General features: G+C 46.9%; 2 protein-coding genes across 3 annotated transcripts in view; one reads left to right on the top strand and one right to left on the bottom strand.

Annotated features, from left to right (window-relative positions):
* The window catches only part of capn5b (calpain 5b), a 47,896-nt gene that overhangs the window by 15,564 nt on the left and 9,130 nt on the right, over nucleotides 1–23,202 (bottom strand). For both annotated transcript variants that reach the window (XM_061740329.1, XM_061740328.1), the window contains exons 2-3: nucleotides 19,480–19,653; nucleotides 4,551–4,682 (exon numbers count right to left, since the gene is read on the bottom strand). In XM_061740329.1, coding sequence (XP_061596313.1) covers nucleotides 4,551–4,682; nucleotides 19,480–19,644 — 297 coding nt within the window. In that variant the 5' untranslated portion in view covers nucleotides 19,645–19,653. The remainder of the gene's footprint in view (nucleotides 1–4,550; nucleotides 4,683–19,479; nucleotides 19,654–23,202) is intronic.
* ompb (olfactory marker protein b) lies at nucleotides 274–816 on the top strand. Its single transcript, XM_061740330.1, has one exon. It carries the CDS (start codon nucleotides 283–285, stop codon nucleotides 763–765), a length of 483 nt encoding a protein of 160 aa, XP_061596314.1. The 5' UTR covers nucleotides 274–282; the 3' UTR covers nucleotides 766–816.

The following is a 23,202-nucleotide window of genomic DNA, read 5'->3' on the forward strand; positions in this document are numbered from 1 at the left end:
AAATGTGTGACAAACAGTCCTGAGCACAGCTCCCCGCGGGCCGGCCCTGATTTTTGACTGCAAATGTAATTAGATCTTGTTTTCTCCTGGCTCATCCGTAGCTTCAGGCAAGACCCACCCACCGCTGCTGACGCCTCCGGGACGTGGACGTGCACGAACCGTGCAAGTCTGCAGGAAGACAGGCATTAAGAGGTAAAGACTCCTGGGTTGAAGACAGCTGCTGATCTGACCCAGGGCTGTGGTTGGTGCCGACCTCTCCCTGCTGCTGTGAGCCGTCCCAGCATGTCTAAGAAGACGGAGCTGCCCTTCCGGCTGGACACCCAGCTAACGGAGGTGATGCGCCTGCGGGTCCAGTCCCTGCAGCAGCGCAGCCAGAAGAGGCAGGAGGGCGAGCGCCTGCTGCAGCCCAACGAGGCCGTGTACCGGCTGGATTTCTCCCAGCAGTCCCTCCGGTTCTCCCACTGGACGGTGCAGCTGGCGCAGCCGGGGCGCCTCACCGTCACCGCCACCTCGCAGCTCTGGACGCCCGATCTCACCCACCTGATGACGCGGCAGCTGCTGGAGCCCGCCGGGGTCTTCTGGAGGGAGCTGGGCGACGCCTCCGATGCACCCGTCCACTCCTACGAAGCCGACACGGCCGAGTTCGGCGAGAGGATCGCCGAGCTGGCTAAGGTGAGGAAGGTGATGTACTTCCTGTTTGCATTCGCGGAGGGCTGCAGCCCGGAGACCGTCGACTGCTCCATCACCTTCACTGCAGACAGCTGAGACTCCGACAGCGTAAATAAACCTCCTGTCGTGTGCTTATGTCATTTTAAAGGCAGAAGCTGATGCTTGTAGTTCTTACATGTGCTATATGTGTTACTCCCTGCAAGATACAAGTAAACTGACATCCTGTAAAAACTCTTCACGTCTCTGTTTCCTGTGATTCGGGGATAAAGATCTAAATATTAATGAAACATTGATGCATGAGTTTGGATGCTTCTCTGGGCTTGTGAGATGAGCAGACATGCCGTCCTCCCTCTCCGGAAGCCTTGAAGGGTTTGTTGGCGCTGAATCCCCCGGGAGGTCCTGCAGAGAGACAGTGTGCATGTGTGTGCATGTGTGTGCATGTGTGTGCGAGCGTTCCCCGGCAGAGAAGGGACCAGGTTCCTGCCGCCTCTCCATCCGTCTGGCATGGCGACCCCGACAGACTCTCAGCCTCCTCCTCCCCCTCTTCCTCCTCTTCCTCACCCTCGAGTCTGACGAAGTGTGAGCGAAAAGGAAAACGGCTCGAGACGTCGGGAGGATTCACGGTCGTATCTTGTCACATCTTGACTCGACTAACTCGCCACCTGAAAACGTGACGCGCCGAGAGGCCGAGACCATTTCCACGTAGACTGGTCGACCCATTCTCAGGGGTCTCAATTAACATCGATCTCCTCTGCAGGTTTCCAATGCAGGAATATAGAATATCATTAATTGTCCACATTGCTATGCATCCTTCTGGTCACTCTTGCATGCCCCCCCCCCCCCCCCCCTTTGTCCAACAGTTAAAGAAATCAGCCCGCTGGTGCTCTCCCATGCGGATTATAGTCGTAGAAGGGCTCTAATACGAAGCTACACTTTAGGAGCTGTTTTGGCAGGCGATTAGTGTAAAAGCAACAGCAAAGTGTTTTGAAGTAGCAGCATCCTGTCTCAGGGGAGAAGCGTCTCCTGCGGGAGCTGCTCTGGTTGTTTTTGACTCCAGAGGAATTGAAGCTGGTGGATAACAGGAGACCCAGCGGATGAATATCCCAAAACAAAGGCTGCTCTGAGACCTTCGCCACCCGCCATCGCAAAGTTGGAAAGCTCGACGTGTAGAAAGAAAAACATCAGGTTTAAAGCTCCTCTGTCGCGTAGATGTAGACTTGGACGAAAAACGTTGATTCAGAGCAGTTGTGGGAAAGAAGAGACAAATCTATCAAACAAAAACACGCACCACCATCTGCTGGTGAGGAAGACCTGGTGGTGCCGGAGCGGTTTGCGTGCCTGACTGATCCCAGGAGATGCGTGGTCGGGGGACACGGCCCTCGGCTGGGTCTCCCAGAACAAACTGTTCCTGGAAGAAGGAGCACAGTGTCCCCCGACTCAGGCGTGGGTTACCGGGGGCCTAACATGGAGACGGGCCGGAGGGAGGGGTTTGGTGCTAGGTCTTCACCCATGTGGCCCGGCTGAGCTCGGCCTAAACAAATGATGTGGTTCTGCGCTCACGCATCAGCTGGAGGAGGGGGCATATGAGCTGGGGGCTATGAGGTGCGAGTGGCTGCTGAGGGCAGGCTTTGGCCCATGCCCGGATGCCCAGCTGATCGGGGGCCCCAGCGTAGACCCAAGGCCCACCAGAGGGGTTACATCTCCCCTGAGGGTAGCAGAAGTCCTCCTGGATAATCTGTAACTTGCCACGACTCCGGACGCTGAGCGGTGATGCAGATTTCCTGGTGGGTAAGTACGCTTCACTATTGTTGCTTAAGTACACTGATATCTGTATTAAAAGGTATGATGTGGTAGTTACACAACGACTAGAGAGGAACTGTTGCATCAGTTGATGTGTAGTCAGCAGGGAGGGACGACTTTAGGAGTGTTCATCTGCATCTTTGTATATTCATTCATCACTTACTCCTGCAGGTACTCTGATAAGACCTGCATCCACTGGGTTCCCATCCGGCCTCAGAGCTGCTGGTCTTCATGGTTACTCTGGCCTCTGGGGGCTACTGTAAGTATTCCTGTTTACTTTTGATCAAAATGGGTTTAATGGACAATTGTTGAAACTTATTTATTGTAGTGTGAAGTGTATAATATACTCTTCGAGCAAGAAGACTCCGCACTGAAGCTAGTTTTTTTTTCAGCTTTAGTGGGCTGAAGGCGTTGCATCAGCAGTACGAGGCCTCAGCTGGAAGCTGTTGGATGAAAAAGGAATAACTCGACGTGAATAACTTGACGTCAAAAACACTCACGTGTGGGTCTGAAGTAAGAAAGCATTGCAGCATCACAGCCGTGTGTCTTTAACACCGACCTTGTTATCAGAACAACTGAAGGAAACAGCAACTTTTTTTTTTTTTTTTCAAAAAAAATTTCCCCATTTTTTTTATCACCCAGTGCTCTACCTAAACTACAGTCCTGGGCATTGCCATCTTCTACCAACCCCGGGAAGGCCCTGCACTGAGCTCAGGTCTCCTCTTTAACCTGAGGAGTGAGCAGGCCACATCTTTTCAACAGGCAGGGTGGGGTTTCTCTGGCCGGACGTAGCGCGTGGAAGGATCACGTTATTCTGACCGGATCCTCCCCACCCCATCTGGCGCCCCGGTTGGCCAGAGGGGGCATGTATAACCCAGGACTGCTGCATGTTTTTGTGAGGGTAGCTCACACTAGCTACCCAGGGGAACACGGGGAGAACATACAAACTCCACACAGAAAGATCCTTTCGCCAACCCCACCCATGGTGTGGGCACTGAAGTCATGGGGGAACTAACACGCACTTCAGCGCCCACAGCGTCCCCGGCGGGAATCGAACCCAGGACCTTCTTGCTGTGAGACGGCTGCACTAGCAGCTGCGCCACCGTGCCCCCGGAAACAGCAACTTTTGTGAAGACTTTTCAAACTCACAAAAGAAGAGAATATGCTTGTGAGATTAATATGGGTAAATGGAAACCCTGATTACGATGAAAATCTGAAGCTTTGCTTCGTTACTAAACTGTAACACCAGCGGCAAAACAAACTGGAATTGCAAAGGAAACCGTTTATTTGAAAAGTGTCCAACTTAAGGGACCACAAGGCCGAGGGTTCCAGTCTGCTGCCGTCCTCCTAAAGCATCACTGCACTCAGAGAACAGCATTTTGGAGGTGGAGGTCAACAAAAGCTTTGAAAGCATTAGAAAAGAAAATCTAGACACACGAGTTGGGTGGACGAATGGATGGATGATGGGGGGTTGGACTGGTGGGTGGATAGATGTAATAATGAAGGGATGGGTGGGTGGATGAATGGATGGATGGATGGATGGATGGATGGATGGATGAGTGGGTGGATGGATTGATGGATGATGGGGGGTTGGACTGGTGGGTGGATAGATGTAATAATGAAGGGATGGGTGGGTGGATGAATGGATGGATGGATGATTGGATAGATGAATGAATGAGTGGGTGGGTGGGTGGATGAATGGATGGATGGATGATTGGATAGATGAATGAATGAGTGGGTGGGTGGTTGGATGGATGGATGGATGGATGGATGGATGGATGGATGGATGGATGAATGGATGGATGGATGATTGGATAGATGAATGAATGAGTGGGTGGGTGGGTGGTTAGATGGGTGGATGGATGGATGGGTGGATGGATGGGCTGGTGGGTGGATGCAGAGTCCAGGTCTCCGGTAGTTCGGTCCATCCCAGTTGTGACATTTAGGCAGCAGTGAAATGTTTTACACGAGTGGTCGCAGGAACAACAGCCTCCTGTGACACCTGCAGCACGTCAGGTTATTATGTTTTAAAAGGGGGTGAGGGGGTGGGGGGCACGACAAACTCACATGCAGAGACTCACCTTTTGCCACAGGGACTCTCTGGAGGCCAAACTGGAACACGCAGCAACGAACCAGCAGTTACCCAGCTGCCCCTGATGGAGGTCGTGCGCACTGATGCCGTCGACGAACAGGTGGGGGTCCTCACACAGCTCCTGCACCCACAGACACATTCACACATCTGGGTGCAGAGGTCTCACAGATGTTTGCATCAGGCCTTCGGGGGTTAAAGCTTGCAGAATAAAAACCGTCCATGACAGATTTGACAGAAACATTCATTTCAGCGGCATCAGCTGGTTTTTGACGAATAAATCAAACATATATTATCCAGAGCCTCTTTTTTTTTAATTTCCCACACCAGCACCGGCGTGTTTTTGTGTTGATATCAAGAGATGCTCATCCACATGTATTCACAACCAGATAAATGTCAGTGTAATTAATCCTCCACTCAGAGGCGGTGAAACTGCAGTGGAGGACGAGGACCTGGAGGACCAAACCTGACATGACAACTGCGATGGAAACCTGACATTTCTGAAACTGTCGTCATGCTTCTCAAACCAGAACAGCTCACGCAGTCCAGCAGTCCTACAGTAAAAGTCTGCAGATGATGAAGAGGTGCACCATCGGGTTGCTGAGTCCGGCTCATGAATCAGAAAGACACCATCCGTTCATCTTCACAACCCTCCACCCTAGTGAGACGTGTCCCGCCGCCTCCCTGTCCAGGTCCAGTTCCTGCCACTGTGTGTACAGTCGGAGCAAATAGCTGCTCTTGTTTTCCTCTCACGTGCGCTTTAGACTCCCACATGCATGAAAAACCCACACAAACAATCAGATTTTGAAGTGGTGGATGACTGCTACAGGTGGTGCAGGTGGTGCAGCCATTTACAGAGGAACACGTTGGCGTCAATGTGCTCCCAATGCCTGGAGACAAACAGACAGGCGTCAACAAAATGCATCCATAACGGCGTCACTGGCGTGGGAGAGAGAGCCTCACACGCCGTTACTCTTGAGGGTTTAAAAGGCTTCAACCCTTAACCCAACCGAGGTGAGAGCCCTTTCAAACCATTGCTCCGTATCCATGCCGACCATCTTGACTACGTCGATGAGTGGCTTTTAAATGCTTTTGTGGGAGTCGTTGCATGACGCTCGCCACCAACCTGTTCAAGCAAAGCTTGACAAAACTAGAATTGGCTTTAATCCCATACACACTGTAAACAAACAGCTTCCACCTTCTCCAGGGGGATACTGACGCGTTCCCAAGTCATCCGAGAGATGCAATCCCGCTAACGTGTCCTGATCTGCCGCGGGGCCTCCTGCGGCTGGACATATGAAAACACCTCCCCGTGGTGGCGCCAGGGTGGCGTCCTGACGAGATGCCTGAACCGCTTCACCCGGCTCCTCTAGATGTGGAGGAGCGACTCGACTACGAGAGTTGATCTCCTCAACCGCTCTAAGGAAGAGCGTCGCCTCTTGGCTCAATGCTCTCAACCACCACCGACCTGTAAAGAGTCGGCACGACTGCAGATGCTACCCGCCGTCTGCACATCAATCTCTCTGATGCAACAATACATCCATGGACACACACATCTTACAGTGATCATATAGACAGGGCTGCACATAAGTGGGCCGCCAGAGCGCATGCGCCGTCAAAATCCACAGTGCGCTGTCAATCTTGTGCTGCGAAGCGCTTTTGCGTACCAACAGCTATGGGGCTCATATTATTGGTTGTGGCCAGACCAGAATACTAATATTAAAAAATCTATTGCGAGAGCTTTTCCCCAGAACTGCCACTCAAAGTTGGTACTGGCCAATCACAGCGCGTCCTTACTCCCCCTCCATGCTCGTGGCGGTGGTGGGTTGGGCAGAGAGGTAAGAATCAGCTTTACTGAACAAACCCCGACAACGACACATCTCGTCAAAATGTCCAAGAAGCAAGCGCCATTAAGTAATTATTTTGGCGTTCCACCACCACCAACTACAAAGAGACGCCAAACTGAACCACTACCCGAATCGACCAGAAAACATGTGTTCGCCGAGAAGTGGCTGCATGATGTTACGCTGCGACGTGTACCGTACGTTCGCGTTCCCGCATATCCTACCCCGTAAGCTCTGCGTTGGTGCAACGCGGAACCATAAATCAGCCAGCGTCCGTCACTGCATGCAGCAGTTACCTGCACCAGCAAGACGCTGCTCTCTGATTATGGCTCACAGTTTATGAAAACCCCAAATAAAAAATAAATTAGAGAATATTTTATGAACTCAATAAACAATTCCATCATCAAAATTATAACAAATAAAGGTTCAACATATCTTGCTTTGCATGTAATAAGACTAGGTAATATTAGTTTCACCTTTTAAGTTGAATTATTGAAATAGATTAACTTTTACACCATATTCTAGTTGAATTATTGAAATAAATGAACTTTTACACCATATTCTAGTTGAATTATTGAAATAAGTTAACTTTTACACCAAATTCTAGTTGAATTATTGAAATAAGTTAACTTTTACACCATATTCTAGTTGAATTATTGAAATAAGTTAACTTTTACACCATATTCTTCACCTGTAGCAATATTCTACACCTTGGCTGATGTGGACATACAGAGCATAGGAGGCTATTTCAGCTGCTATATGGTTGGCTGTCTGTACAGTCATGCAAGTTGAATGCTATTAAAGAACACGTTTTTTCATATAAAATAAACAATTTTATGCAGTTTAGAAGTTTTGGGGCTTTTTTTTGGCTCCTGCGCTGCTGAAATCGGGGCGTCCTTTATTTCTATTTCTGAAAGTTGGCAACCCTAGGTGCAAAATATGCTTTTATACTGACTCTACAGACTAACACGCACCATAATTTGTTAATTCATCTTTATAAGTGAATAAATATAGTTTTGCCTATAACTTATTCCTGCATCCCTCTTTTATCGATCCGGCGAGACCGGTCACCGCGTTTTTGGAGCCCCAAGTCACATATCCAGGGGCTCCTCTGAGCACCAGACCAAAATAATTATGTGCAGCCCCGCATATACCGTAGATCATATTTCTTATGGGGTTACCCCCCAAGGACAACATGAAATACAGATGAAGGACTGGAGAGCTGCACATGCAGCGTACTGGTGGAAAGCGGCGGAGGTAGCGGGTTGACGAACATCTCTGCCAGCTACCTACGGTAACGAAAACCACAGCATCACTCAGCAGCTAGTCGTCGTCATGGACATGGACACTTTTCAGAGTACAGTCATCCCTCGCTATAACACGGTTCACTTTTCACGGCCTCGCTGCTTCACGGATTTGCATTGTGCATTGTGTTCTGAATTCTGATTGGCTAAACAGTCTCCCCGCTTCTTCACTTCCTGTGTGTCAGTAACGTTGGTCGCTTAGCAACAATGCTGAGAACGGCCAATGAGCTTCAGCGAGCAGCTCAAGAAAGGGAGCCTTTGATGAATTGTTCATTACAGTTCTCAAATATAATCGATGGTGGCATGTCTGTTTATAAGAATTGTTTTGCACAGAAGAAAAAAGAGCGACAACAACAACACATAACTATGTTCTTCACAATTTGTCCTACTGTACTTATTGTATTTTTTTTTCATAATCATTCTTATTTTCTCCTGTTCATATCCAGTTACTCGGGTCGCGGTGCTGATCTCCGCAATGTGAAGCCTTGTAAAATAATTGTAAAAAAAAAATAAAAGTTGCTACTTCACGGATTTCACCTATCACAGGTTCTTTCTGGAACATAACCCCCGCGAAAAAACGAGGGATCACTGTACACGCAGACTTGTCCTCAGACAAGCCTGACCAACAGGTTCCCCTCATTCCTTGGGCATTTCCTGCCACGTCTTCAAGCCGCAGAAGGGAAGATAGAAATGTCAGTGAAAGTTCAGATTCCTCAGCTCCAGCTCACGTGAGAGCTTCGCTCCGTCGCCGTGTCTAAATGGGAAGGTCTGCTGCTTAGCCCTCTGCTGCTTGATTCTTCTCTCTGGAGGTGTGGAACGGCCACGTTGGCTCAACCAACCTTGTGATATCTGCCGACGCAGCACCTTCCCATGAGGCCGAGTGGCAGTGCAGACGTGTTTATTTGTTCTTTAGTAACTACCCGGAAAGAAAATCCTTAATCACATTATATTTCTCTGATTTATTGCTTTGCTCTGTGACTTATCCTGGTCTGTGTTCCTCCCAAGACTTCCAACACCGTAACCGTTCAGCTGCAACTGCGAACGCATCTGTGCTGCGTGCCAACGGGGAAATGATGCCAATATGAGACCGAGCTGAGCCAAAGCTGCTTCACTTATAAATATCAACATTGGCTTTAGCATGCATGTTGCGTACATGCAAGCTAAGGTCAACCGCAACACACACACACACACACACACACACACACACACACACACACACACACACACACACACACACACACACACACACACACACACACACACACACACACACACACACACACACACACACACACACACACACACACACACACACACACACACACACACACACACACACACACACACACACACACACACACACACACACACACACACAGTCTGGGGTTTGCTGACTGTGCAAAGCCAAATGCTGCAAAAGCAGAGTCTGATTGGGAAGCAGAGGCCACTGCAGTGGTCCCTGGAGGCCTGCGTCCTCCTCTCAGCTCACGGAGACCAGTGCCGCCCGCAGGGCTTCCTGTCTGAAGCTTGTCCCGCTACCTGAAGCAACGCTTGGATGCTTCTATGTGGAGCTACTTGTATGTCTGGGTTAAAATGTCAAGGCCTGTCCCTCCCCCCTGCATGCAGCGCCATCGACTGGTGGAGTCTGAGCGGCGGCGAGGGCGCCCTGTGGTGGCCCGCCATCCATAGACCGGCTCAGGTGGAGGAGTAATAGAATATCGATCAGCGCCTGGCCCTGCAGACACTAAGGTAATGTGAATATTGTGGGTGAGCGCGGACCAATCATTTACCCCGCTGCGTCCCCAGCATCATTGATCAGCCTGGTGTCAGTGGGAGCGGCGCCGTCGTCCACACATACGAGCACGCAACCACCCACAGGTGCACGAGGACAGGATATCCAGACCAGTGAGGATCCATTATGGAATAGTTCCAAGCTTGCATATTTTCATCCTGATTTAACAATCAGCTTTGTTCTTCACGGCCCGTATTCCCAGACTCTGGTCGTGGCAAACGTCCTCTCATGCATCAGCTGAAAGTTAATTACATTAAGATCAATTAAAAGAGCCACGATGTCGCCTCGGCAGATTAAGTTTAAACTGTTTTCCCTTCATCTTCAGGGTGTTGTATCCGGTTAATGTCAAACCTTTGAGCTCCGTTTACATGGAAACAGCCACAATCAAAAGTGTTTCAGCACTTTCAACAAAAAACAACATCCATTAAAGTCAAATTTAGATAATTAACTTATGTGTTACGTTGAAACACAAACAAAAAAAAAAACAGTGCCAAAAAGGTGAACCCAATAATTAATAACTCATGTTGTAGCCTTTGTAACTGAAACCGTCTCGTTATAGTTCCTCAGTTGGCACACGACTCCTGAATGATCGTCACTGATTGTTTCACTGTTTTTTTTCTCCAGCATTTCTGAGCCTGGATGTGAACCTTGACTTCCCTCTAAATATCCCCAAGAGACCTGAGATCCGAGCTCTCAAAGATATTCCATGTTGGTGTCCTGGTGACAAATGTAAATTCATATTGTGGGTCATTCTCTTGTTGGGAAACCCAGCGGTGACCTTATAACTCAGAATATCAACAGAATTTTATTTATTTGCTTCAGCTGAAGGGTGAACAGTCCCTCGGGGATGGGAACTATGTCTTTTGGTTTCAACGCCCCTCCTGTCCTCCGCCCACGTTTGGTCTCGTCAGACTTAAAGACTTCCAAAACTCATCCCCATGCCTCTGATGGTCTTCCTGCACAATGACCTGGGAGTCCGAAAGTCCCAAATGCTCCTCTAAATGAGGGAGTACTTTTCGTTTTGGCAAAGTGACATCACTTCTTGACAAGACTGTAAGAGGGGCGTCCCTCTCCTGGGTGTTGAGGCGGTACGAGCCCCGCTCAGAGTCTTTGAAGTGAGGTTCAAATGATGTTTGACTGCTCAGGTGTGGTTTGAAGGCCCCTGTCCACGGGGAAGACCGTGAGCTCTATGAGAGACTTTGTGATTTGTGGCCTGTAGTCTAAAACTACTTTGAGTGGTGGACAAAACTAGAAAAGCAGTTTAAAAATGTAGTCCATTTACCATCTGAAGCTTTTGTAATACTGCACATTAGCACTGGGATGCCCTTGTTGCACATCGCTCTGCTGTTTATAACATACGGAGGTGGGGGGAGCTGTGTGTGAGAGTGTGTGGGTGCCAAAGTTCGCATGGAGGAACATGCCACTGTACACACCGACACTGCTTTCATCCTCCTCATTACACAACGTTGGCTTCGCGGTAGAGAGGTCCGCAGCATCTCCGGCATCGGTATCTCTGGACCGGCAACATCATCTCTGGCATCGGCATCTCAGGTGCAAAGGTGAGTCACGGAGCACAAAAACCCGCCTGACGTCACCCGTAGGCTGACTCCGCCCACCTGATTAACTAAAAAATAGGCTAATGGATGGGCCACACAGGCAGGCCAACATTTATTCTGATCAAATCTGTCCATCCATCCTCATTTTTCAAGTCCTTATCAAAAGAACATCTGAAACAACTGCTGCAGGAGCTTCGACCGAGCTCCACCAGGACCCTCTACTGGGCCTAGGGCTCAGCAGAACTGAGATTAGTACCTGCACAGGGCGGGGTGAAGGTAGATGGAATGAACCTTCGAAAGCCGAGTCGCTAATTACGTTTACGTTTGTGGTTTCATATCATTTTACCTGAGGAGGTACATAAATTAAGGGTGTCAAATTAGCACGTCAATTGCGATTAATTGATGACAGGCTTATTTAGCGCGTTATGTTTATTAATCGCTTAAACTATTTTTTAATCTCTAACTTTACAATGGTCCACCCCCCCTTGAAGTGGACACTGATTGGCTGTCACTATGTTTGGGCGTGTTTAGCTACGCTGGTACACTCCAATTGTAGCTGGACAGGCATGGGGGGGAGTAGCAGAGAAGTGAAAATGAAGGTGCATGTGAAAGTTGTCGGTCCAGTAAATGGGGAATTTACATTTTTAAAACGCCCCGACATTGATAAAGGTAGATTGATATGTGTCTTTGTGGAAAGCACTTTACCACCGAAGCAGTTCAAGTTAAGCCACATAAACGCAAAGCACCCGGTCGCGAGCGCAGCCACAGCTAACGTTAGCAGCAATGATGTTGCCACAGCGACGCTCTTCCCCAAACTAAACTCGAGGAGAGAACCACGCGCATGCGCCGGTCTGCGACAGAGAGGATGGCGAATGTTCTTGCCTAGTGGATATAAATGGCTAGGACTGCATCTGTTCAAGTCTGTTAAAAAAAAAAAAAAAAACTTTATAAAGCCACTTTTTTGTTGTTATATATCAATCTTTTAATCTGCCACAATAATGTAATGAATTCCAAGGAAAACACCTCAAGTTGAGGGTCTTTCTCAGCAATTTTTAGGTGAGATTAAAAATGCGATGAATAAGATTAATAAATTACAGATCTTAATTAATTAATCGCTCAATTTTTTTAATGGCTTGACAGCACTAACATAAATATTCACCACCACCCAGGCTACAAGTATATTTACGTCAACTATAAAGCTGTAAAGTAGTCAGCCCCAAGTGGTCCTTTGGGGAACTGCAAGTTAGTGTCAGTCTACTGTGCCGGACATACACCTTTATCTAGAGCCCGCCGAACAAACAATCACCTGCTGCCTTACGCAACCCTTTTGACAATTCAGCTGACCAATCGGATCAGATTCGACCTGTTGCTGGTCAAAAGTGTTGAGAGGAATTACTACAGCAAAGCAGCTGGTAATACTTTTGTGTTAACTTTAATATAATTCTTTCTCACACTCCATCAATCAAACTAGCCGCCACAACTTCAACTAATGTTACTAAAGAAAAGACGAACAACAGTTTCCGAAAAGGGAAAAAGGCGGCGAGTGATCACAAAACTCTGAAGCCAAAATTTCCCTGATGGTTTCGATTTGGTTAGGGATGACAAAGCTGTTTTCATGGACTTTTAAAGCATATTTTGTTTTACAAATAAAAGAAAACACCCCTTTTCCAGTTGAAAGTTTGCAGCAGTTGAGTTCCCCAACTTTTGCTCAGTGTGCAGGCTCTGCATCATCTTTTCACCATCCAGAGGAAAAGATTCCTTCATACAAACAAATCGTGACTATACAGCACACGTGTGGTTTACAAATAAAGAAATCACAATTTAGAAAGATGTGGACAGAAAGACGGGCTGAGAACAACCCGAGCCAACGAGGAGGAGGAGGCGCACGTTACTGCAGGCTCTTCGTTAGGCTCCTACGCCGGACCAGTGGGACGTCAGAGCCACAAATACCGCCTAGATGCATCCGAGCATCTAAACACAAACCTATGGGGAGTTTCACGTCCACGAACCCTCACCCCTGCCCTCGTAACACAGCCTCGCACGTATTTAAAATCTAACCGGGGGCCGCCATGTGAATCCTCAGAGATCAGTCCCTCTCACTTTAAACAGCATATTTGCTTTGTTGGCCTCTTTCTAGTTTGTGGAGAACAAAAGAATCCAATTGATGCTTAGAATGAAAGATGATATAATCTAAATGGATGCAGAAGTTAATGATGAATCTTTAAACCACAGAGACTCCCAATCAGGTCCTCGTTCCCCACAAAGTACAGTTTGTGAAGTCTATTTCTGTGAAAAGCCTGGATACTGAGTTAAATGTGAACAGACTGTAATGATCTGCAAATCTCTGAAACTCTTTTTCATGTCAAATGATGAAAGTGTAACATTTTATTGAATCATGAAAAGTTTGATGGCTGCAGGATCTGGGCAACAGAGGCTGGAAAAGTAAATGGGACTAAAGAAAGGCACCTGGAGGAACATCTTGCAGTTAATTAGGAAGCTTGGCGACAAGTTATTGTCACGACCTGCTGCAAAACGACCATCTAAGAGAGGCTGAGTCTCTGAGAACCAAAAGGTGGGCTGAGTCAATAAAAAAAAATATTCCTCCACATATAAATGTTAGACTTTAATATTTAATCTTCTGGAGTACTTCATATTATTTATAATAAAAAAAGATTAAAGAATAATAAGAAATCTCTGCGCATAGCCCAGAACCTCCCCCCCCCCAAAAAAAAATAACATCAATATAATCAAATTATATATTAAAGGTATTGTGACATCATTTTTAACATGCTTTTAACACTATTAAAAGTCTTGGCCAACATCCCTCAAATGTGTCTAAAAGAGTGTAACAAGAAAAACTTCACTCTAGTACTCTTTTCCTGGCTTTTTATTACAGTGTTTTTTTGCGCCGTGAAAAATGCTTCCTTTCCCCCCTTTCCTGTCAATCATTGCTCCGCTCCTCCTCCAAACCTCCTCCTCCTCCAGCCATACGCTCACAGCGGCGTCGGAGAGCCGGGAGCAACAGGCGAAGCATGCACGGAAAAGCAGGAGGGCGAACCACAGCAAACAATCATAAAAATAAAGGCATGCAAGCAGCACTGTCCCCTTATCTTAAGTCCAGTCAGTGGCCGCGGGTCTTCTTAGCAGTTTTCCTCCGGTGATTAGAACAAAAGAGGCTCTAATCAGCTCCGTGTTAAGCCGCATTTATGGTTCCCCGTTAAATCGACGCAGAGCCTACGCCGTAGGGTTCAGCGTATGGTGCGCGTCGCCGCGTAACCCTACGCCGTAGTCTCTGCGTCGGTGTAACGCGGAACCATAAATCAGCCTTTATGGTGCGCTGGAGAGGAGAGGAGGCAGGGAGCTGGGTGGAGGGGGCGGTGATTTAGCGGATCGTTACGTAACGATCCGCCACCAAACCACATGCGCCGTTTTTGCATAGTTATGCGGAAAATCCCAGAAAGCACACAATACACTGAATGTTAAAAGTTTGTTGTTTTTTGGGTGTAATTGATGTCAAGACACCCAACAAAACACAAAAAATCAAGAAAAATGTGTTTTTCATGTCACAATCCCTTTAATAATAAAATAAATGCAGATGGGGCTTCAGACGGCAGCAGATTCATTACAGGAGAAAAGTACAAATAGAAATAATTTCATGGGCTCGTCCACAAATGCTGCTCAAAGCACTGTTATGCAACGAAGAAGCTGCAGGTGAATATGATCGATAGATCTATCTATCTATCCATCTATTCATCTTTGCTTCGACGTGTATACGGGCTTCGAAGCCACACTTGCTCTTGAATCTTTCGGCAAGACGATACTAAATGGGACACAGCGTCTCTGCACGGGCCTGGCTTTGCAGGAGAAGAGTCTGTGCGTCCCAAATGTTTTTTGGAATTAGGATTTGCATATTTTATCTGGACTATAATGCACAAATGCAAAATAGATAGGTGCAAAAACCATAAAGAGATTAGAAAAAACAAACAGGGTGAGAAGTTCTTTTGTCTCCAGACAGAACCATGTCTGCAGTAACTTTTACAAACGCTCGATTCTTCATGAGGGCGCTCTCCGTTACAGATCAGGGGCCTCATTTATAAAAGAGTGTGTAGGATTCATACTAAAAGTGCACGTAAACCTAAAAGCCGAAAATAGCGGGTGCAAAAAAAAAATCTGGATTTATAAAACCGTGTGCACGCACACTTGCACGCAATGTTCCCGCCCTCTAGACGCCCAATTCATACCATAAATGGGCAATGCAAAGTAGTTAATGACTGTATTTGCATATAAATGAGCCTGCTGAGCATGCGCAGCAGCTTCCTGCAGCCTGTTTCTGCTGCGCGTCAGGATGAATGAGACGTGTCGAGCCACCGTGCCACTAAATTTCACGGAGACTGAGATGTTGTGGATGAGGTGGAGGACAGGAAAACCACATTATTTGGTGGTCACAGTAAAAGTAGAAAAAGTATATAGATAGTATAAAATAAAGCGAGTGAGTGGCAGCACGTCGTTGCTGCGCTAAACGCCGTGAGTGCCACGGACAGATGGTGCAGAAAAAAAAAAAAGTGGTGTAATTTGAAGGTGGAGGCCAAGAGGTACGGAGCCCCTAAAGAGACACGGATTTTTTATATATATATATATATATATATATATATATATATATATATATATATATATATATATATATATATATGAGATTTACGTGCGCGCGTGAAACATTTAAGGCTGATTTATGGTTCCGCGTTACACCAACGTAGAGCCTACGGCGTAGTTGCGTGTCGCCGCGTACCCTACGCCGTAGGCTCTGCGTCGTTTTAACGCGGAACCATAATTTAGGCTTACGAGCGCGCGTAAAGGTTTCACACGCGCGTAAAACTCATTATATATTTTTTTTTAAATCTGAGTCCCTTTAGGGTCTCCGTAGAGTGGCCCGGCACTCATTTGTTCTGTCCTCAGTCACTCTATGGTTGGAAGCGGTGGGTGACGAGGAGGTTCCCAGCGTGTCCACCGCGGCTGCAGCAGCAGCACCAGAGTCCTGACTGACGCTGTGCTTCAAACACAGAGGGACACGATCAGCGCTATTATATTATAAGTCTGATATGTGATGACATTATTAAGAGTATGACATGAATCTGGCTTCATTTCACCACCAGTTCCCCATATCTTAAGACTGTTCCTCCGGGAGGGTCGGGGTTGGCGTAGGGAGGGATACGCACATTTTCCGGTTAGTTTTTTCTTTTTAAATCCCAACCTTTGCGTAGAAGGTGGCGTGCGCATCTTTCAAGCCCAGTTTTGTGCGCAAGCGAGCTTTATAAATGAGGCCCCAGATCTCCCGATGAACGCAGGATGAAAACAGGAAGCAGGTCTGGACGATCCTAGACGATCCTGAATGATCCTGAACTGGTTGTCTTTTGTATTATTATTGTTTATATTGCTGTGTGTGTCTTTCTTTACTACTTATGCTGATTGGTTGTTTGTTCTCCTCTGCATCTGATTGATGTGCCTGTTTGCTCCTACCAGGTTAATTGATTGATTGATTGAATTGATTGAATTGTTTACCTGTGTTTAAAGAGCTGCTTGAAGGAGATCCCTTTGTCTCTGTTATCTGCCTTGAAGAAGGCCTACATGGCCGAAACATGTTGGCATTTTTTAACTTTTACAAAGCCATGATTAAATAAAGGCTTTTCATATTTTTATATCTTCTTGAGTGCCTCGGTTTTTCTAAATTGTTTTTTAATCTTTTTGATCCCCATGCCGAAGAGCACCTGAAGTATACACTTTTTTTCTCACACCCAGCAGCATTCCATGCATTTGTAGTTAGACTTATGCTCCTGAACTATGCTGGACAATGTTGTTTCTTTTCTGGAGCGTCTTCATCGCTGCACGTCAGAGAGCGGCTGCAGAAACAGAAAAAACACTCTCCTGCCTTTTAAAAAGGGTCCTGACATCAATGTTTACATTCTGATATTTAGTTTCAACTCGTGGGGGGGACCTGGGGGATCTGGGGGCTTCAACAGACAGCAGCAAAGAATTAAGGGAAATATGCAACCTATAAATTCAAAAAAAACTATATAAATTCAATCTTTCATTCGAGGTCTGGTGTGTCGTGTGACCGCCAGCGTTCAGAGTCTCCATCCACGGTACTTTAAATGAGCCGCCGTCAGGACCTTCATTAAATCATGATTGTTTGAACATTTTGTTGCTCTACACTTGTCCGACCCGGAGTAGTTGGACGTTTCACTTCCCCGTTTCGCAGCCATGCAAACGAGATTCCAGAGTCCACGGAAGGGAGCGAGGAGATGCTGTTTTCTCCAAAACCAGTAAACAGAGTGGATGTTAGCATGCATTTATGGCACGTTACTGTACGTGAGGATGTGAACCAACCAGCGCCACCCAGGAACCACCTCAGATGAGGAAACACCGACTTATTTTCCAACAAATAACTTTCAGAGCAGATTCAGCCACTCCAGCTTTTCCCTGCTTGCGATTTGACAGAAATCTAAAAATAGCCGGGCTCAGATTTGCTTCTCCGGGGTTGCTAACCTCCGGACACAAATCACCGCCGCTGACAACACCAATCGCATCCTGGCGGGAATGAAAAGGATGCTTCTCCTGCTCCTCCTGCCCCTCCACGTCTTCCTGCCTTCAATCTGCACGACTGACATCGGCGCGGGCCCAAACGTGTGATCTGCGTGACCCAGTTTCCATGGCGATGCACGCCGCCTGTCGCTGCTCACACCATCCAGAAGCAGAGCTTGCTGCGTGAGGAAAGGGGGTGGGGGGGCTCACTCGATCCTGAGGCTCTGCATCTGGCGACACCCACAGCCCGAACGTGCAGGGGGGTCGGTGTTAGTGGCCACTGGTCAGGTTGTTACCCCCGCACCCTGCCTGTCTGGGGCTGATGCTCCAGAAGGGGCCAACTCCTCGCGGCTCACGCTTGCTGACATGAACTGGCATCGTTCCTCAGGGGTTCACCTGTGTGCCAAAGACTGACCCAAGCAGCCCAGGACCGCCCTCCGGATGGCTTTTATTCCACTCACTGAGCGTGCTCAGCTGGATGAGGTCTTAAGTTTGTGGTCCCAGATGTTTCTGGCTATTGAAAGAGTTTTACTCTAAAGGATAGACAAATCACAGACTTGCCAACAAGTTATTCAACACAGAAAAATAAAAATCAACCACCGAGTTGATTTGGAAGTAAACATTTCCTTCGAAGCAGCGTAAAGCAATTAAACGTGTCATTTCTGTGTATTTTAATATCTCTTTTATTATATTTAGCCTTTTTTTAACCTCCAAGATCAAAGATCTTTTACAAAGGTAGACGTGGCCGAGAGGGCAATACAGTTATACTTTAGTCTTTTTCTCTTAATAATATAAAAAGCACGTCTGGTATTTGTGGTGTGATGCGTTGCTACTCCCACATCAGATCCACATCAGGATGCTCGTTCCCCTCCCAGTTTTATAAAACACCATCAAATACAAACCTTTCTATTTTAAATTTAATTTCATGTACAAACATGGAAATAATTTAGATTAAAAAGAATCAAAGAGGACGAAGAAGTCGGGCTCTGCCCCCTGAAGAGCAAACTAAAGGCAGGTTTTATCTCAGCGACAGTGATTACCATAAAGATGCACATCAAATTTGATAAAACCAGATTTATTAACAGGCATTAACCATCTTAAATATAATAAAATCAACTTCATTATTTATCAAAACTTTAGTGGCTATCATACCGTAATTTCTCGATAATCTCAGTCTGTTTGTCCGTTTTCTGATATTTATTTACACCTCTGACAGTAATTCATCAGTTGTATGCTACTTTTCACAATGCATTATGGGATATATTGAGGGCACCACATAGGGTTTCACTGTAGTGCGCTACGGAGGTGAGTTCAGACACAGCGGAGACGATCCTTCGCGTGTTAGCTCCGTCTCAGGGCCGTGCCGCTGGTTCTGGTACCAGAACCCAGCGGAGCAGAGACCATTTGTTCTGATCCGCTTCTGAACCTAACACAAATAATTGGGTATGTGAACGTACCGAAGTGTGTAGCTCTGTGCTGTAAAGCAACGTTTAGTCGTAAGAGACGACCGGGATGCGAGATTTTGGGCTCTTTCACCACCAGCCGAGACGGGAGGACGTCAGCCGGTTCTCGGCTGACGGTTCCTAAAAGTAACCAAATATTCCTTTAAATGAAAATAAAACTAATGTTTTTACCATGAAAAACTCCTGTGCGCTGCTTTAAGACACATGAACGGGTTCCAGCGGTCGGGGCGGGGCTTTTCAGGGCGTGTGCAGCAGTTTATTATAATAATTAAAACGCTGTCGTTCTGGAAGCATATGAACATCACAAACAGCACTTATCACTTTAAAAGACAAAAAGAAAGAAATAATTTTTGAAAAACCCAAGTGAAACTCCAGGACCAACCTACCCGAGGCCTCTTCCAGACGACGCGTCCGATCCTGTTGCCCTGGTAAAAGAGGGTGTCGTCGGTGGCGGGGAAGCGGGGGTCCTCGAACAGGAGGCCACTCTGCAGGCACTGCCTCTTCAGGGTGGAGTACTGCTGCCCCTCGAAGGCCTTCACTGAGGTGAACATCCTGCAGCCCTGGAGCACAAACCCAGACAACACACACCAACAGCCGTCAGACCCGAGTTGTGAGGAGCGTCATCTCCAGACCGGCCCCACAACCGCGCCGCTTCCAGCGTCAACTTTCACACAAACGGCTTTCCGTTCCCTCCTCGGGTCACATCTGGCAGCCTGACAGCAGCATCCAGCCGACCGTAATACCTTAACAGTAAACGCAGCAGAAAGTCGATGCGTGCTGCTGCCCCGAGCGCCGCCCGGACTCGCAGGGTCAGAAAGATTAATCTGTCGATTCACTGATATCCTCCGAGGCCTCGTTAACGCCACCGTTCGTCGGAGGAGCCACGGACACATTGATCAGCTGGGGGTCTGCAGAGCTGTCGAGGGGGCGATCGATACTAAGGCATTGGATAACAAATGATGAATCTGTCTACTGATCACTCGCACAGGCCGACTACCAAACCTCAACTCATACGGTTTCTCCAGACGCCGGGTGACTAAATTTGAACCCTCATAGCTTGGATTTCTAACCAGTTATCCTGAAGCCAGAGTCCAGGTTCGATTCTCCCCGCCATCTCGACGTCTTCATTTCCTCCCGAACAACCGTTGATTAAAGCCGCTGGAGCCTCGAGACCACACAAACCTCGGCCACATCTACACTAATCCATCACACCACTCAATCTCTTGACCCCTTATATTCCTTTTTGTAACGATGCACCCAGGTTAAAGCAACAGTGGCTTCATTTTTCAGGTTTTAGTCTCTTAAAATGCCCCGCAGCAGTTTGTTCTCTCTTCCTTTTCTTCAGTGGCCAACGGTTTCCACAGGAGGAAGGAGATCAAGACGAACCCACATTACACAGATCAATACAGGCTTGCCACAGTCAAGGTTAATGTGACAGCCCACTTTAGTTTTAAAGATTCACCTGAAACTATCAGGACTCATCTGCCGGTGATTCATCAGGGTCTTCAGACTGAGAGGCTGCATCAGTTTTTTAAGTGCTGGTATGAAGTAAGAAGTGACATCACTCACTAATCTTTTTATGCCAAACAGAGATCCACCGTGTCGCCCTGGTGAACTGCGGGAAGGGACGTCTTCGTGGTCAGTGGCTAAATAGCTCTGAAAATACCCTGCTTGGACGTATGCTGGTGCAGGTTCTCTCCATCCCGGTCCTGGTGACCCTAAAAACTGAACTGAATACATAGACTTTTTTTTTTGTTTTTTTGCAAATTTTCATTTCCAAAGACGTTTCATGTTTTATTTACACAATTTCCTCAGATCAAACTGATTCAGGTTCAGGTACATAATATGACCCATCCCCCCCCCCCAGGTCCTTTAGGCCTTTTCTTTACCACACAGATTTGATGCTAATTAAAGAAAAAAAAAAAAGGGATTTCATCATCGTCTCCCTTTGATTTTACTACATACATATATATATATATATATATATATATATATATATATATATATATATATATATATATATATATATATATATATATATATATATATATATATATATATATATATATATATATATATATATATATATATAATACATATTTGTGAATGTACAAGTGTACTTTAGGTCGGTATAAGAATAATTTTCCACTTTCACTGCAAAATCTCACTCACTCACTCATCTTCTTCCGCTTATCCGTTCCCGGGTCGCAGGGGCAGCAGCCTCAGCAGGGATGCCCAGACTTCCTTCTCCCCAGACACTTCCTCCAGCTCTTCCGGGGGGAGTCCGAGGCGCTCCCAGGCCAGCCGAGAGACATAGTCTCTCCAGCGTGTCCTGGGTCTTCCCCGGGGTCTCCTCCCGGAGGGACATGCCTGGAACACCTTCCTAGGGAGGAGGGACATGCCTGGAACACCTCACTAGGGAGGATGGACATGCCTGGAACTCCTCCCTAAGGAGGCGTCCTGGAGTATCCGATACAGATGCCCAAGCCACCTCAGCTGACTCCTCTCAATGTGAAGGAGCAGCGGCTCGACTCTGAGCTCCTCCCAGGTGACCGAACTCCTCACCCTATCTCTAAGGGAGCGTCCAGCCACCCTGCGGAGGAAACTCATCTCGGCCGCTTGTATCCACGATCTTGTCCTTTCGGTCACTACCCAAAGTTCATGCCATAGGTGAGGGTAGGTGCGTAGATTGACCGGTAAATCGAGAGCTTCGCCTTTCGACTCAGCTCCCTCTTCACCACGACGGTCCGGTACACCGACCGCATAACTGCGGACGCTGCACCGATCTGTCTGTCAATCTCACGCTCCATCGTTCCCTCACTTGTGAACAAGACCCCGAGATACTTGAACTCCTCCACCCACCCGGAGAAGGCACGCCACCCTTTTCCGGTGGAGAACCATGGCCTCGGTTTTTGGAGGTGCTGATTCTCATCCCTGCCGCGTCGCACTCGGCCTCAAACCGCCCCAGCACATGCGGAAGGTCCCGGTCCGATGAAGCCAACAGGACAACATCATCTGCAAAAAGCAGAGATGAAATCCTGTGGTTCCCAAACCAGATCCCCTCCGGCCCCTGGCTGCGCCTAGACATCCTGTCCATAAAAATTATGAGTCCAACATGCACCGGGAACAAGTCTGATCTACTACCGGCAATGTGAAACAAACAGGGTAGCCCATCCAAAAAAAAGGTTATTTGTGTGGCATAAAGACATTATGTCATTTCTCAAATTGAGTAAAACATTTAAAATAAATACAACAACTTTCCAGTCAAAGGAGACTTTATTGTTTGGGAGCCCTTTTATTGACAAATTTTACCTCTGTACCAACTACGCCTGCAGATTGGTTCCTACTCTTAATTCGACTATTATTTTTGTCTTTTTTTGAAAAAAGAAACTTTACTTTAAATTCTAAACAGAATAAAAACTGTTCTGGTCTATTATGTTTGCAATAAGTTGCAGGAAAACAATTAAGTATGAAACATCATGTAAAAGATGTTTCATTCATTAATCATAAAACTTTATAAGTAGTAAAAACCACAAACAGATGTAAATGACATTAGACATTTACACATTAGAATTACTTGCATACTTTCTTAATTTCTCATCGCAAAGCGACAAAGAAACCCAAACCCAGTTTAGCTCTCTTTATGCCACTGAGCAGAATAAAGTCCTCTTTGACTGGCTGGAGCTGACCCGTTCACCTTCCTGCAGAGTTCAGTAACAGTAAATATCTGAGGAAATATTAAAATAGGAAAAAAGGATGGATGCCAAATCCAAAAGACACCAGGGGCAACATGAAATGGGACTGTTGTCCCCTTTAAACATCATTAACTTGAGGATTCAAGTACTTGACGTTGCTGAGGCTTGAAGCAGGCTTGCGATAGCCCAGTTCAAGCATCCTACAGTAGAATTCCTACATGTATGGATCTCCAGGAACAATCAGTCAATGTTCTCATTTACTGGAGCCTTTAGTCTGTTTCAATCTTTGACTCTAAATAAATATTTAAGAGCATTAACAGGCGAACGGACTCCTGAGCGAGCTATGAGGTCAGTTCTTTGGGGAATGTGAGGTTGCAGTTGGAGTCTAAATCTAACAGATGGCCCGGAGTCTTG

Source organism: Cololabis saira, chromosome 14 (genome assembly GCF_033807715.1).
Source record: "Cololabis saira isolate AMF1-May2022 chromosome 14, fColSai1.1, whole genome shotgun sequence".
Classification (NCBI taxonomy): Eukaryota; Metazoa; Chordata; class Actinopteri; order Beloniformes; family Belonidae; genus Cololabis; species Cololabis saira.